The sequence below is a fragment of the Miscanthus floridulus genome, chromosome 8, assembly GCF_019320115.1.
Source record: "Miscanthus floridulus cultivar M001 chromosome 8, ASM1932011v1, whole genome shotgun sequence".
NCBI lineage: Eukaryota > Viridiplantae > Streptophyta > Magnoliopsida > Poales > Poaceae > Miscanthus > Miscanthus floridulus.
The window spans coordinates 188,142,148-188,155,894 of NC_089587.1; the positions used below are offsets into that span (position 1 = coordinate 188,142,148).

At 50.0% G+C, this 13,747-nt stretch overlaps 1 protein-coding gene across 1 annotated transcript; it reads left to right on the forward strand.

Annotated features, from left to right (window-relative positions):
- The first annotated feature begins 81 nt into the window (after positions 1-81).
- On the forward strand, positions 82-507 carry LOC136470346 (uncharacterized). Its single transcript, XM_066468227.1, has 2 exons — positions 82-282; positions 373-507. Exons 1-2 carry the CDS (start codon positions 82-84, stop codon positions 505-507), a joined length of 336 nt encoding a protein of 111 aa, XP_066324324.1.
- The last annotated feature ends 13,240 nt before the right edge of the window (positions 508-13,747 follow it).

Below are 13,747 nucleotides of genomic sequence, written 5' to 3' on the forward strand. Positions count from 1 at the left end.
CCTGATTACGTCCCAAACCCCGGGCAGTACCCACTCGTCGTTGACCCGATCATCGGCAACACCCGGCTCACCAAGGTGTTGATGGACGGAGGCAGCGGCCTCAACATCCTCTACGCCAACACCCTGGAACTCCAAGGGCTCGACCAGTCATGGCTCCGAGGCGATGTCGCGCCTTTCCATGGCATCGTGCTAGGGAAACGCATGCGACCTCTCGGGCGCATCGACTTACCCATCTGCTTCGGCACTCCCTCCAACTACCGCAAGGAGGTCCTCACCTTCGAGGTGGTTGGGTTCAAGGGGACCTATCACGCCATCCTAGGGCGCCCGTGCTACGCCAAGTTCATGGTGATCCCCAACTACACCTACCTCAAGCTCAAGATGCCGGGCCCCAACGGCATCATCACTGTCGAGTCCACGTACGAGCATGCATACAACTGTGACATCGAATGCATCGAGTACGCCGAGGCTCTCGTGGAGGCCGAGACCCTCATCGTCAACCTCGACTGACTTGGCAGCGAGGCGCCTGACTCCAAGCGTCGTGCTAGGACTTTCGAGCCCATAGAGGCCGTCAAACTCATCCCGGTCGACCCCACCTGCTCTAACGGCCGAGCGCTGAGGATCAGCGCCACCCTTGACAGCAAATAGGAAGCCGTGCTCGTCGACTTTCTCCGCGCGAATGCCGATGTATTTGCATGGAGCCCCTCGGACATGCCGGGCATACCGAGGGAGGTCGCCGAGCATGCCTTGGGCATTCGGGCCGGCTCCAGACCAGTGAAGCAGCGCCTGTGCCGTTTCGACGAGGAAAAGCACAGGGCCATCGGCGAGGAGGTGTAGAAGCTTTTGGCAGCCAGATTCATCAAGGAAGTGTCCCATCCAGAGTGGTTGGCCAATCCTGTGTTAGTTAAGAAGAAAAATGGGAAGTGGAGGATGTGTGTAGACTACACCGGTTTGAATAAAGCGTGTCCAAAAGTCCCATTCCCATTACCTCGAATCGACCAAATCATTGACTCCACTGCGGGATGTGAAACCCTATCTTTCCTTGATGCGTATTCCGGTTACCATCAAATCAAGATGAAAGAATTCGACCAGCTCGCGACTTCTTTCATCACCCCATTCAGCATGTACTGCTATGTGACTATGCCATTCGGCCTTAGAAACGCAGGGGTCACATACCAGCGATGCATGACCCAGGTCTTTGGCGAGCACATCGGGCGAACCATTGAGGCCTACATGGACGACATCGTGGTCAAGTCCAGAAAGGCCAGTGATCTCATCGATGACCTAGAGATAGCCTTCAAATGCCTCAGAGAGAAGGGCATCAAGCTCAACCCCGAGAAGTGTGTCTTCGGGGTCCCCCGAGGCATGCTCTTAGGATTCATAGTCTCGGAGCGCGGCATCGAGGCCAACCCAAAAAAGGTCTCGACCGTGACCAACTTGGGACCAATCCAAGACCTCAAAGGAGTGCAGAGGGTTATGGGATGCCTTGCGGCCCTGAGCCGCTTCATCTCGCGCCTTGGCAAAAAAGGCTTGCCTCTGTACCGCCCCTTGAGAAAATCCGAACGCTTTTCTTGGACCCCCGAAGCCAAAGAAGCCCTCACCAAGCTCAAGGCACTACTCACCAATCCTCATGTCCTGGTACCGCCAACCAAGGGTGAGGCCCTCTTACTCTATGTCGCCACAACGACACAAGTGGCCAGCGTGGCCGTAGTGGTTGAGAGGCAGGAAGAGGGGCATGCTTTACCTATCCAACGACCTGTTTACTTCATCAGCGAGGTACTCTCCGAGACTAAGACACTCTACCCCCACATCCAGAAGCTGATCTACGCCATAGTCTTGGCTCGACGCAAGCTGCGTCACTACTTTGAGTCCCACCCGGTGACCGTGGTGTCGTCTTTCCCTCTGGGAGACATAATCCAGAACCGGGAGGCCTCGGGTAGAATAGCCAAGTGGGCCGTGGAACTCATGGGGGAAGCCTTGTCTTTTGCGCCTCGGAAAGCAATTAAATCTCAGGTCTTGGCCGATTTTGTGGCGGAGTGGACCGACACCCAACTGCCACCTGCTCAAGTCCAGGCGGAATGCTGGACCATGTACTTCGATGGGTCCCTGATGAAAACCGGGGCAGGCGCGGGTCTGCTCTTCATCTCACCCCTCGGAGTGCACATGTGCTACATGATTCGGCTCCACTTCGCCGCCTCCAACAACGCAGCCGAGTACGAAGCCCAAATCAACGGCCTGCAGATCGCCATCGAACTTGGAGTACGGCGTCTCGACGTACGGGGCGATTCGTAGCTCGTCGTCGATCAAGTGATGAAGGAGTCAAACTATCATGACCCCAAAATGGAGGCGTATTGCAAGTTGGTACGTCGCCTAGAAGACAAGTTCGATGGTCTCAAACTCAACCACATTGCGCAAAAATTCAATGAGGCCGTGGACAAACTGGCAAAGATGGCGTCGGCACGGGCCCCGGTCCCCCCGAATGTCTTTGCTAGAGACCTCCACAAGCCTTCCGTCGACTACGCCTCGGCGGCAGGAGAGGGCCCACAAGTCGAGCCCATCGCAGGCCTGAGGCCCCCTCTGTCACCAAGGCCCCCGTGGCCGAGCTCGAGGCCATGGAAGTCAACGCGAAGCCTCCCGAGGCCAACCAGGGCACAGACTAGCGGGTCCCGTTCCTTGATTGCCTCGTTCGAGGAGAGCTTCCTATAGACAGGACCAAAGCCCGATGGCTTGGGCGATGAGCCAAAACTTACGTCCTCAGCAACGGCGAGTTGTACAGGCGAAGCCCATCTGGCATCCTCCAACGATGCATCACCACCGAGGCAGGCCAAGCCCTACTTTGGGACTTGCACGCAGGAGCCTGTGGGCACCATGCAGCACCTCGGACGCTCGTTAGAAACACCTTCCGACAAGGGTTCTACTGGCCAACGGCGGTTGCTGATGCCACCAAGCTGGTACGCTCCTGCGAGGGATGTCAGTACTATGCGCGGCAGACGCACCTCCCGGCCCAGGCCCTCCAAACCATCCCCGTTACATGGCCATTCGTCGTGTGGGGGCTCGACATGGTTGGGCCTCTGCAGAAGGCCCCCGGGGGCTATACCAATTTGCTGGTAGCAATCGATAAGTTCTCCAAGTGGATCAAGGCTCGTCCGATCAATCGAATCAAATCCGAGCAAGCGGTGCTATTCTTCACTGATATCATCCACAGGTTCGGGGTTCCAAACACCATCATCACCGACAATGGGACACAATTCACCGGCCACAAGTTCCTGACGTTCTATGACAACCACCACATCTGTGTGGCCTGGTCGGCCGTAGGACACCCTAGGACAAACGGCCAAGTAGAACGTACCAACTGCATGATCCTACAAGGCCTCAAGCCAAGAATATACAACCGGTTGAAGAAATTCGGCAAGAAATGGCTTGCCGAACTCCCGTAGGTCATCTGGAGACTAAGGAACACTCCGAGCCGAGCCACGGCGTTCACATCGTTCTTCCTAGTCTATGGAGCCGAGGCCATCCTCCCCACTGACTTGGAGTATGGTTCCCCGAGGCTACATAATGGAGACGGGGATCCTGATCTTCCGTCAGGTGATGGTAACTATCGTTGTGGCGGAGAATGACACACCGATCCGGCTTCAGATTGAAAGATCGAACCCTGCAATCTTACCACCACAGCTCCTCTGCTTATCAACCAAGTCACGGACCAGGTTGACCTCGCCAAGAAGGCTAATCCCTGCCTGCGCAACGAAGAACACAAGCAAGAACAAGAAAGAAAGCAACCAAATTGCAGATGAATGATTAATCTCACGAGTTGGGGTCTCACAAATCGATGAACGGCGAAACTGTTCTTGACAGATTAATCTAAGCAAAACCCAAACCCTAATGGAGGGGCGGCGGCTGTTTATGAAGACTCTAGGGTCGTACAAGACCCCTGGACACGCCCCTAATGGGCCCAAACTCGATACATGGTCCAACGGACCAAAAGACGGTGTCGCAGCACCCTAGCAGATTCTGGATGCTGACTTGTTTTGCCGATTCCCGTTGATTCTGAATAGCTTTTGACATGAAACCACTTGGATTGGCTTCCTTATCAAATTAGCTTTCCATCCATATGTGGATCATCGAAAACGGAGTCCGGATGTGTCCTGGGCGACCAGTTTAAGGCAGACTGGTCTTGGAGGCCGAGGCAGACTCGAATTCGTGTTGGACTGGGCCTCCGGCTTGTGTTGGACGTCCTTGCTGGTCATCATCACCTCCTCCACGTCCTCTTAGTCCCTCTTGACCCTCTCCAATGTTCCTAAGCAAGATAACATCATTAGGTAGTAGTCTATTCTCAAAAGTATGAAAAGGATCGCTTAAGAACGAGCTCACCTGTAAATTGAGTTGACGCATTCGAGCCCGGGTCATTGGACCTTGCATGACGGTTGGAGGATCAGCTGGTATATCCAAAGGAGTGATGTCCTCATCATCCTCCCCCTCTTGAATTAGAGTCGTCCTCGACTCAAGCTCATCTTCTTCTCCAAAATAAGGTTTCAAATCTGCAATGTTAAATGTGGGACTAACCCCGAACTCGGGTGGCAACTCAAGTTTGTATGCATTATCATTTATTTTCTCAATAATCTTATAAGGACCAGCTGCTCTTGGCATTAATTTAGACTTACGTAGCTCAGGAAATCTATCTTTTCTTAAATGTAACCAAAACAAATCACCCGGTTCAAGTTTAATCTCTTTTCTACCTTTACTGCCAGCAATTCTATACTTTTCATTCATGCTTTCAATATTTGCTTTAGTTGTTTCATGCAACTTACGAATAAAATCAGCACGCTCTCTAGCATCACTATGTATTCTCTCAGTGGTAGGTAAAGGCAAAAGATCAATAGGAGCACGGGGGTTAAAACTATACACTACCTGAAAAGGACTTACCTTGGTGGTGGAATATTCCGCCCTATTATATGCAAACTCCATATGCGGCAAACACTCTTCCCACATCTTCAAATTGCGCTTCAAAATGGCTCTCAACATGGTGGACAATGTTCGATTCACAACCTCAGTTTGCCCATCAGTTTAGGGATGACATGTTGTAGAAAACAACAGCTTGGTCCCTAATTTATTCCACAACGTGCGCCAAAAATGACTCAAGAATTTTGCATCGCGATCTGAAACAATAGTAGAAGGCATACCATGCAAGCGAACAATTTCTTGAAAGAAAATGTCAGCAATATGAATAGCATCATCGCTCTTATGACAAGGAATAAAATGTGCCATCTTAGAAAAATGATCAACCACCACAAAAATACTATCCCTCCCCCTCTTAGTCCTTGGCAAACCCAATACAAAGTCCATAGATATATCAGCCCAAGGAGTAGAAGGAACAGGAAGAGGCATATACAAACCATGTGGGTTCAATCGCGACTTAGCTTTTTGACATGTGGCACACCGAGCCACGTACCGCTCCATATCACGCCTCATCCTAGGCCAAAAGAAGTGTGTGGACAGCACCTCCTCCGTCTTCTTGGCACCAAATGTACCATCAATCTGCCTCCATGTGCCTCCTACAACAACAAAAGACGAACGGAACCAACTGGAATGCATAGGCGGTTAGCTCTAAACAAAAACCCATCGCTGATCATAAACTTATTCCATGTGCGTCCCTCTCTACAATTAAGCAACACATCCTTAAAATCAGGATCAAGCGCATATTGTTCTTTAATGGATTGAAGACCAAAAATCCGGCAATCAAGTTGAGACAGCAATGTATATCTTCTAGACAAAGCATCAGCAATCACATTATCCTTCCCTTTCTTGTGTTTGATAATATAAGGAAAAGACTCAATAAATTCAACCCATTTAGCATGCCTACGATTCAGATTATTTTGAGAGCGAAGATACTTAAGCGATTCATGATCAGAATGAATAACAAATTCTTTAGGCCACAAATAATGACGCCACGTCTCTAAAGAACGGACAAGTGCATACAATTCTTTATCATACGTGGAATAATTAAGAACAGGACCATGTAATTTTTCACTAAAGTAAGCAACAGGTTTACCATCTTGCATCAAAACACCACCAATGCCAACTCCACTAGCATCACATTCTAGCTCAAAAGTCTTACCAAAATTTGGAAGTTGCAGCAATGGTGCGTGTGTTAGCTTGTCCTTCAAAGTGTCAAAGGACTCCTCATGTGCCTCTCCCCAATGAAACACCACTCCTTTCTTCGTCAACTCATGCAATGGGGCAGCAATGGTGCTGAAATCTTTGACGAAGCGGCGGTAGAATCCTGCAAGACCAAGAAAACTCCTCACCTGTGTGACGGTTTGGGGAACCAGCTAGCTCTTTATGGCTTCAATTTTCATCTCGTCCACCTCAATTCCCTGTGGAGTTACAACATAGCCAAGAAAAGAAACTCGATCCGTGCAAACGATGCACTTCTCAAGGTTACCAAATAAACGTGCATCACGTAAGGCATTAAAAACAGCACGTAAGTGATCCATATGTTCATCAAAAGACTTGCTGTAAATCAATATATCATCAAAGTAAACTACCACAAAATGACCAATAAAAACTCTTAAAACCTCATTCATTAAGCGCATGAAAGTGCTAGGTGCATTTGTCAAACCAAAAGGCATAACTAACCACTCATACAACCCGAATTTGGTTTTAAATGCAGTTTTCCATTCATCTCCAAGTTTTATTCTAATCTGGTGGTAGCCACTTCGCAAGTCAATCTTAGTGAAAATTATAGAACCACACAACTCATCAAGCATGTCGTCTAGCCTAGGAATAGGATGACGATACCAAATAGTAATATTATTGATGGCTCTACAATCAACACACATACGCCAACTTCCATCTTTCTTAGGAACCAAAAGTACAGGAACGGCACAAGGACTAAGGCTTTCACGTACATACCCACGGTCCAAAAGGTCTTGGACTTGCCGCTAAATTTCCTTAGTCTCCTCAGGATTGGTTTGATATGCAGCTCGGTTGGGCAAGGTCGCTCCCGGAATCAAATCGATTTGATGCTTTATCCCTCTCATAGGTGGCAGCCCCGGGGGTATCTCAGCTGGAAAAATGTCCTCATACTCCTGCAAAAGGTTAGTGATAGCAGGAGGTACCGAGCTAACAATATCATCAAGTGAAAACATAGCTTGTTTGCATACCAAAGCATAGCAAATATCATCATCAGACATTTCAGCAAAGTCACATTTTGTTGCAAGCATAACACCACCCTTCAATTTACTCCCCTCAGCCTTAGAAATAGATGTAGACTTATCCTTTTTAGGTGGGAAAATAGAATTAGCAACTTGCTGATTTTCAGATTGAGCATCATTCAAACTAGCAGCGCGTTCTCTATCAGCTTGTACAATTTGAGCAGGGGTCAAAGGTACCAAAGTAATTTTCTTTCCTTTATGCACAAAAGTGTATTTATTACTTCTACCTTGGTGTGTAGCATCATTATCATGTTCCCAAGGACGACCCAATAAAAGTGAACAAGCTTGCATAGGTACCACATCACAATCAACAGAATCAGCATAAGAACCAATGGAAAATGAAACTCTGCAAGTTTGTGTTACCTTTGCTTTACCAGAATCATTTAGCCACTGAATATGATATGGACGTGGGTGTGGGCGTGTGGTCAAGCTAAGCTTCTTGACCAAATTAGAACTCACCAAATTGTTGCAGCTACCTCCATCAATAATGACACGTGCTCGACGGTCGCTGATGACGAAGAAAATCTGGAACAAGTTATGGCGTTGTAGCTTCTCAGGTTGCTAGACTTGTGAGCTGAGCACCCGCTGTACAATAATGCTCCTATAGGACGTCGTGGCCTCGTCACCAAGGACTTCGCCGTCCTCCTCATCTGCATCTTGGTCTTCTTCATCCTCAATGTCAGAGGTGCTGATATAACCATCTTCTATAGCAATATATGCCCGCTGACTTGGGCAGTCCTTCTGCACATGGCCAATGCCATGGCAGCGGTGGCACTGAATACCCGAAGTGCGTCCCGTCGATGCAACGGATGAGGAACTCTTGGTAGGCACCTGCAAAGAATTTTTACCTGAATCTGAAGGTCGTGCGGGAGGTGTCTTAGGTGTAGCAGAAACTCCAGAGGCTGTTGGTCACTTGCTCGCTGGTGGAGGTGTCCGAAAAGTGGTTGGCTTGGTCAGCCCCGAAGATGGTGCCGAGCGTGGCGTGTATGTGTTGGTGCTGACCTTGCTCTTGCCCTGCTATTCACGCCCCTGCAATTCCTTTTCTGCAAGCATAGCAAACTGAAACAACTGGTTGACAGTGTTAAATTCTTTATAATCAACAATGTCCTGAATGTCACGCCTCAAACCAGAATAAAAACGACAAATGGCATCTTTGTTTCCCTCTACAACACTACAGCGCATCAATCCCTTTTGGAGCTCACCATAGTAATCCGGTACAGATTTATCTCCTTGTTCTAAACGCATCAATTTCTTACGCAAGTCTCTATGATAAGAAGGAGGAACAAAACGATCACGCATAGCTACCTTAAGTTCTTCCCATGTACCAGGTAAAGCATCCTATGCAGCTAGCCCATTCCACCAAATAATGGCAAAATCCTTAAACTCACTAGTAGCTTGTCTAACTCTATGCTGCTCAGGTACAAGGTGGGCACTAAACTTTTGTTCTACCGTCATCTCCCAATCAAGATATCCCTCAGCATCATAATGACCCGAAAAAGATGGTATTGTGAACTTAATCTTAGCATAAGGATCATCGGGCACACGGTGATTATTACCTTGACGGTGGTGGTGGTGGACACCACCCATACCTGTCGTGTTGCGGCGAAGATGTTGCCGTAATCTCTCTTGTCGGATAGCTGCTCGACCTATGTTTCCAGCGGCATCATGCACCATGTCTTGACCATCAGTGTTGCTGCCGGAAACGTCGTTGTTGCCTGCCACAAAGGTTTCCAACTTAGTAACCTTGTCGGTTAGCGTGGAAATTCGCTTGTCCAATCTCTCCATGCTATTGCCAATGTTGAGTTCAATGAGTGCGTCAGTGATGGCCTTCCTGACGGCCTCATTCATCCTTTTTTGGGCATCCTCTACAACAGCTTGTAGTTGCTCTTGGCTGACACACTTGCTGAAACCCTTAGGATTGTTATCTACAGTCTGTTCACCTCCTGCCATTGAAAACACAAAAACAGGAACAAACAGGTGAAAGTTATCCCTACCAAATGACTACGTGGTTGTAGTGGTGTCACTTTTCACAGCAAGTGGAAGCATCTTACCAAGCTCTTACCAAGTTCTTACCAACGCAAGCAGTGGGCGGTACAACCGGCGGCTAGTTCGTGATACCTGTGAGGTAGTGGTACCGAGATTGCAAGGCCCTTTGTCTGTACTGATCTGAAGAATTTGTGGAGCTTGGAAGGCAAATAAAGAGTAATATGTATATCTGGCACACAAGTCAGTAACAGAGAGTAATGCTGAATTATAGTCCAAAGTACTTGTTCTCGTTGCTGGTCTAAAGTGTTGCAAGTACCAGGTTGTGACAAAAGTATGGTGGATAGCAAGGTGATAGGTATGAGAAAAACAAGTATGGTGGATGGAAACAGCAACACAAATAAGGAACCAGACAGCACACGCAAACACAACTCACTTTGGGCTTCTCTATGTGCTCCTCTAGATATTGTTCCTCTTTTGCCCCTCTCTTTTTTTCTATTTTTGGGCTGTCGTTGTTTTTTTGAGAAATTTTGACTTTTTTATTTTATTTTTTTGATATTTTTCCTTTACTTAGGAGCACAAAAGCAGTAACCACAGAAAATATGAGCTCAAACAAGTGTAAGATGTGGCCTGTGGAATTTTTAGAAAACTGGATGAAAATCGACAAAAACCTTATGACCACGAAACGAGGATCTTGTGACCACTTTTTGGCCAATCTAAAAATTCTGAACCCTAGCAGAGCCTGGGATGGACGGATCCAAAAAAAATTTCTGATCGATTTGCATATATGGAACGTCGAAAACAGAGTTCGTATGCGAAAACTGGACCAGTTTTAAGAATTGGCTCCGAATTAGAGGACAAAACGGGAACAATGTGTGCAAAATTGGTCACAACAGCCAAGATTTGATGGAAACGATGGGGGAAAACACACGAACTGGACTCTAACATGACCTAACCAGCAACAAGACCTCGACCAGGACACAAACTCAACACGACGGACTCTGAAACTGAAATATGCAAAGGCTATGGCGCGGAAGGTTCTAGGATAGGAAAAACGAGTATGGCACTGGACTATGGGACGAATACGAAACACTCAAACTAGGGAATAAAAGTGAACCTGATGGTATACCTTAGCTCTGATTACCACTTAATGGAGACGGGGATCCCGATCTTCCGTCAGGTGATGGTAACTATCGTTGTGGCGGAGAATGACACACCGATCCGGCTTCAGATCGAAAGATCGAACCCTGCAATCTTACCACCACAGCTCCTCTGCTTATCAACCAAGTCACGGACCAGGTTGACCTCGCCAAGAAGGCTAATCCCTGTCTGCGCAATGAAGAACACAAGCAAGAACAAGAAAGAAAGCAACCAAATTGCAGATGAATGATTAATCTCACGAGTTAGGGTCTCACAAACCGATGAACGGCGAAACTGTTCTTAACAGATTAATCTAAGCAAAACCCAAACCCTAATTGAGGGGCGGCGGCTGTTTATGAAGACTCTAGGGTCGTGCAAGACCCCTGGACGCGCCCCTAATGGGCCCAAACTCGATACATGGTCCAACGGACCAAAAGACGGTGTCGCAGCACCCTGGCAGATTCTGGACGCTGACTTGTTTCGACGATTCCCATTGATTGCGAATATCTTTTGACGTGAAACCACTTGGATTGGCTTCCTTATCAAATTAGCTTTCCATCCATATGTGGATCATCGAAAACGGAGTCCAGATGCGTCCTGGACGATTAGTTTAAGGCAGACTGGTCCTGGAGGCCGAGGCAGACTCGAATTCGTGTTGGACTAGGCCTCCGGCTTGTGTTGGACGTCCTTGCTGGTCATCATCACCTCCTCCACGTCCTCTTAGTCCCTCTTGACCCTCTCCAATGTTCCTAAGCAAGATAACATCATTAGGTAGTAGTCTATTCTCAAAAGTATGAAAAGGATCGCTTAAGAACGAGCTCACCTGTAAATTGAGTTGACGCATTCGAGCCCGGGTCATTGGACCTTGTATGACGGTTGGAGGATCAGCTGGTACATCCAAAGGAGTGATGTCCTCATCACTACAGGCCTACAACGAGCAAAGCAACCGAACTGCCCGTGAAGACGCACTCGACCAACTAGAGGAAGCCTGAGACGCCGCGCTGCTACACTCGGCCAAGTACCAGCAAGCCCTACGACGCTATCAAGCCCGGCGCATTCGAAGCCGAGACCTGAAGGCGGGCGACCTGGTGCTGAGACTGAGGCAGAACAACAAAGGCCGCCATAAGCTGACCCCGCCATGGGAAGGGCCATACATCGTCGCCCAAGTGCTAAAGCCCGAGACCTACAAGCTAGCCAATGAGAAGGGCGAAATCCTCACCAACGCTTGGAACATAGAACAGCTACGTCGCTTCTACCCTTAAATTTCCAAGCATTATATACATTGTTTCTTGAAATACAATAAAGAAGCGTTCTTTAGTTATTCTAATTTTTCGAGAAACCCCCCGAACCTATTGATGGGGGATCAGCGTTATGATAACGCTACAAGGGAGACTCGGCTCTGCCTCTGCAGAGGTGCCCACCGCGGGGCTCGAATAAGACTCGGCTCTGCCTCTGCAGAACCGAGCCTCCCTCAGGGGCTAGAAGGGGGGACCCCACCTAAGTCCTAGGCACCATTTTTTAGTCGTTTTTTCAAAAAAAATTCTACGCCAAACTCTCTAGCGTGCTCTGACAAATCGATTGTAAAGAACCTAAGGACCAAAAGTCTGTCTCAGGGCCAAAAGGCCGGCCGAGCCGCGAGACGGCCTACGCCTCCTGGCTACGGCAACTCCCTCACCACCTTTTGCCCGAGGGGCAGCTTAGGCTCCGAGGAAGTTTTTTGCAAGTGATATGTTCAGAGACGAGACAGAGGGCAGAGGCTCGAAAATACAATAAAAAACGATTAAAAAGCGTATACACACGAGTACTTCAAAAGACCTCGACAGCCACCAGCATTATGATACGGTAACATAAGTCCTAATATGTTTACATGGCCCCTTTGGCCCAGGTCAGAACTCAGGGTCGCCAGCATCGGCGGTCGGCGCAGGAGGAACCACCTCCTCTTCGAACAGCTTGGCCAGCGCCGTGCCAGGGGCCTCAGTCGCCTCCACCAGCTTCATGACCTCGGCCTCGGCCTCCTCGTCATCCTCAGCCAAGACGTAACCATCGCTGACGGCCTCGAGGTCGATGCCGGCGTAGTGCGAGGAGACGATGGCCAGGGCGCGCTTGATGCCCGTGTGCAGCGCCCCCCGGAGCCGCTCGTGGACTCGGCCGCTCAACGCGATCAAGTGGCTCCCAAGGGAGCTGCCCAACTCGACCCCTCCGACCTCCAGGGCCTCGCAGGCGGTACAGGTGGTGCTCTGCAGTGCGTTGTGCTCCTGGATCTTGGCCTAGAGCACTGCCTGCACCTCAACGGAGGCCTTAGCTGCCCAAGAGACCTCCTTCTCTAACCCTGCGCCAAGACAAGCGGGATGAGGTTAAGCACAAAAGGAAATAAGCCGAACAGGGGCAAAGGCCAACGGGACTCACCCTCGGCTTTCTCTTTCTAGCTCTGGACCTCAACCCAAGAGGCCTCGGCTGCCCTAGAAGCCTCCCTCTCCAGCCCTGCGTCACATCGGGGAGTTAGGGGTCGAACGCAAGAAAAACAAATAAAACAAGGGGCGCAGCTCAACGGGACTCACCCTTGGCCTTTTCCTTCCAGGCTAGGGCCTCGACCCGAGAGGCCTCGGCCACCTTGAGGGCCTTGGCTAGGGCACCTTTTGTCAACAGGTGCGCGCCCTGCTTCACCCCCAGCTGCCCGGTGACTGCCTTGGTAGAGGCCTCCACTTGTTCGGCCCGGGACCTGAAGGTGTCCCGCTCGCCGACCACCCGGGTCAACTCCTCCTTCAGCTCCTTGATCCTCACCGCCAAAGGGGTGGCCTGCTCCTGAGCCATGGCCGCCTCGGCCTTCATATCAGCACAGCGAAGGTGGAGGTCCTCCACCTCCGCGCTCCACGCCGACTGAAGCTCATTGGCATTGGCGAGCAAGTCCTTCTGCTGCCGGAGCTAGTCCTAGATGTCCCTCTCCCGCCGAAGGAACAATGACATCCCGAGGGACTGGGCCTCGAGCTCCTAGATAGGAAGAACGGACGTCAAGCACGGCGAGAAGATTTGGGAAAAGACAACATAGTACAAGAAAAGAAGGTGCGTACCTGGGCGACGCCGGGCAGGTCATCAGCCATGACGGATAGCGCCGTCCACAGCGACTGCTCCGCCAGACGGCGGAATTGCTCGAAGGAGTCCCAACGCCCCCCCTCGGCCGTGTCCTCGAGGGCGAATAGAGGCTCCCCCTCAGGGTCGTCCCGGCTCCGCCACAAGACACGCGGGTGATCCCACCCGCGGGGCTCGGGTCGTACCCGCACGAGGGCCGAGCTTCCCTCGCCAGAAGTCGGAGCTGGCTGCTTTGCGGTGCTGGCCACCTCGGCATCTGCCACCTCCTTCCCTCGGGAAGTATCATCGGAGGAGATCGAATGGACCTCCACTTCCTGGGCGCTCTC

Bases quoted from the DNA above. Each gene is read 5' to 3' on its own strand.
- LOC136470346 (XM_066468227.1), top strand. From the start codon at position 82: ATGGACGGAGGCAGCGGCCTCAACATCCTCTACGCCAACACCCTGGAA. The intron at 283-372 runs GTGGTTGGGTTC...ACCTACCTCAAG, and splicing joins AGGAGGTCCTCACCTTCGAG to CTCAAGATGCCGGGCCCCAA.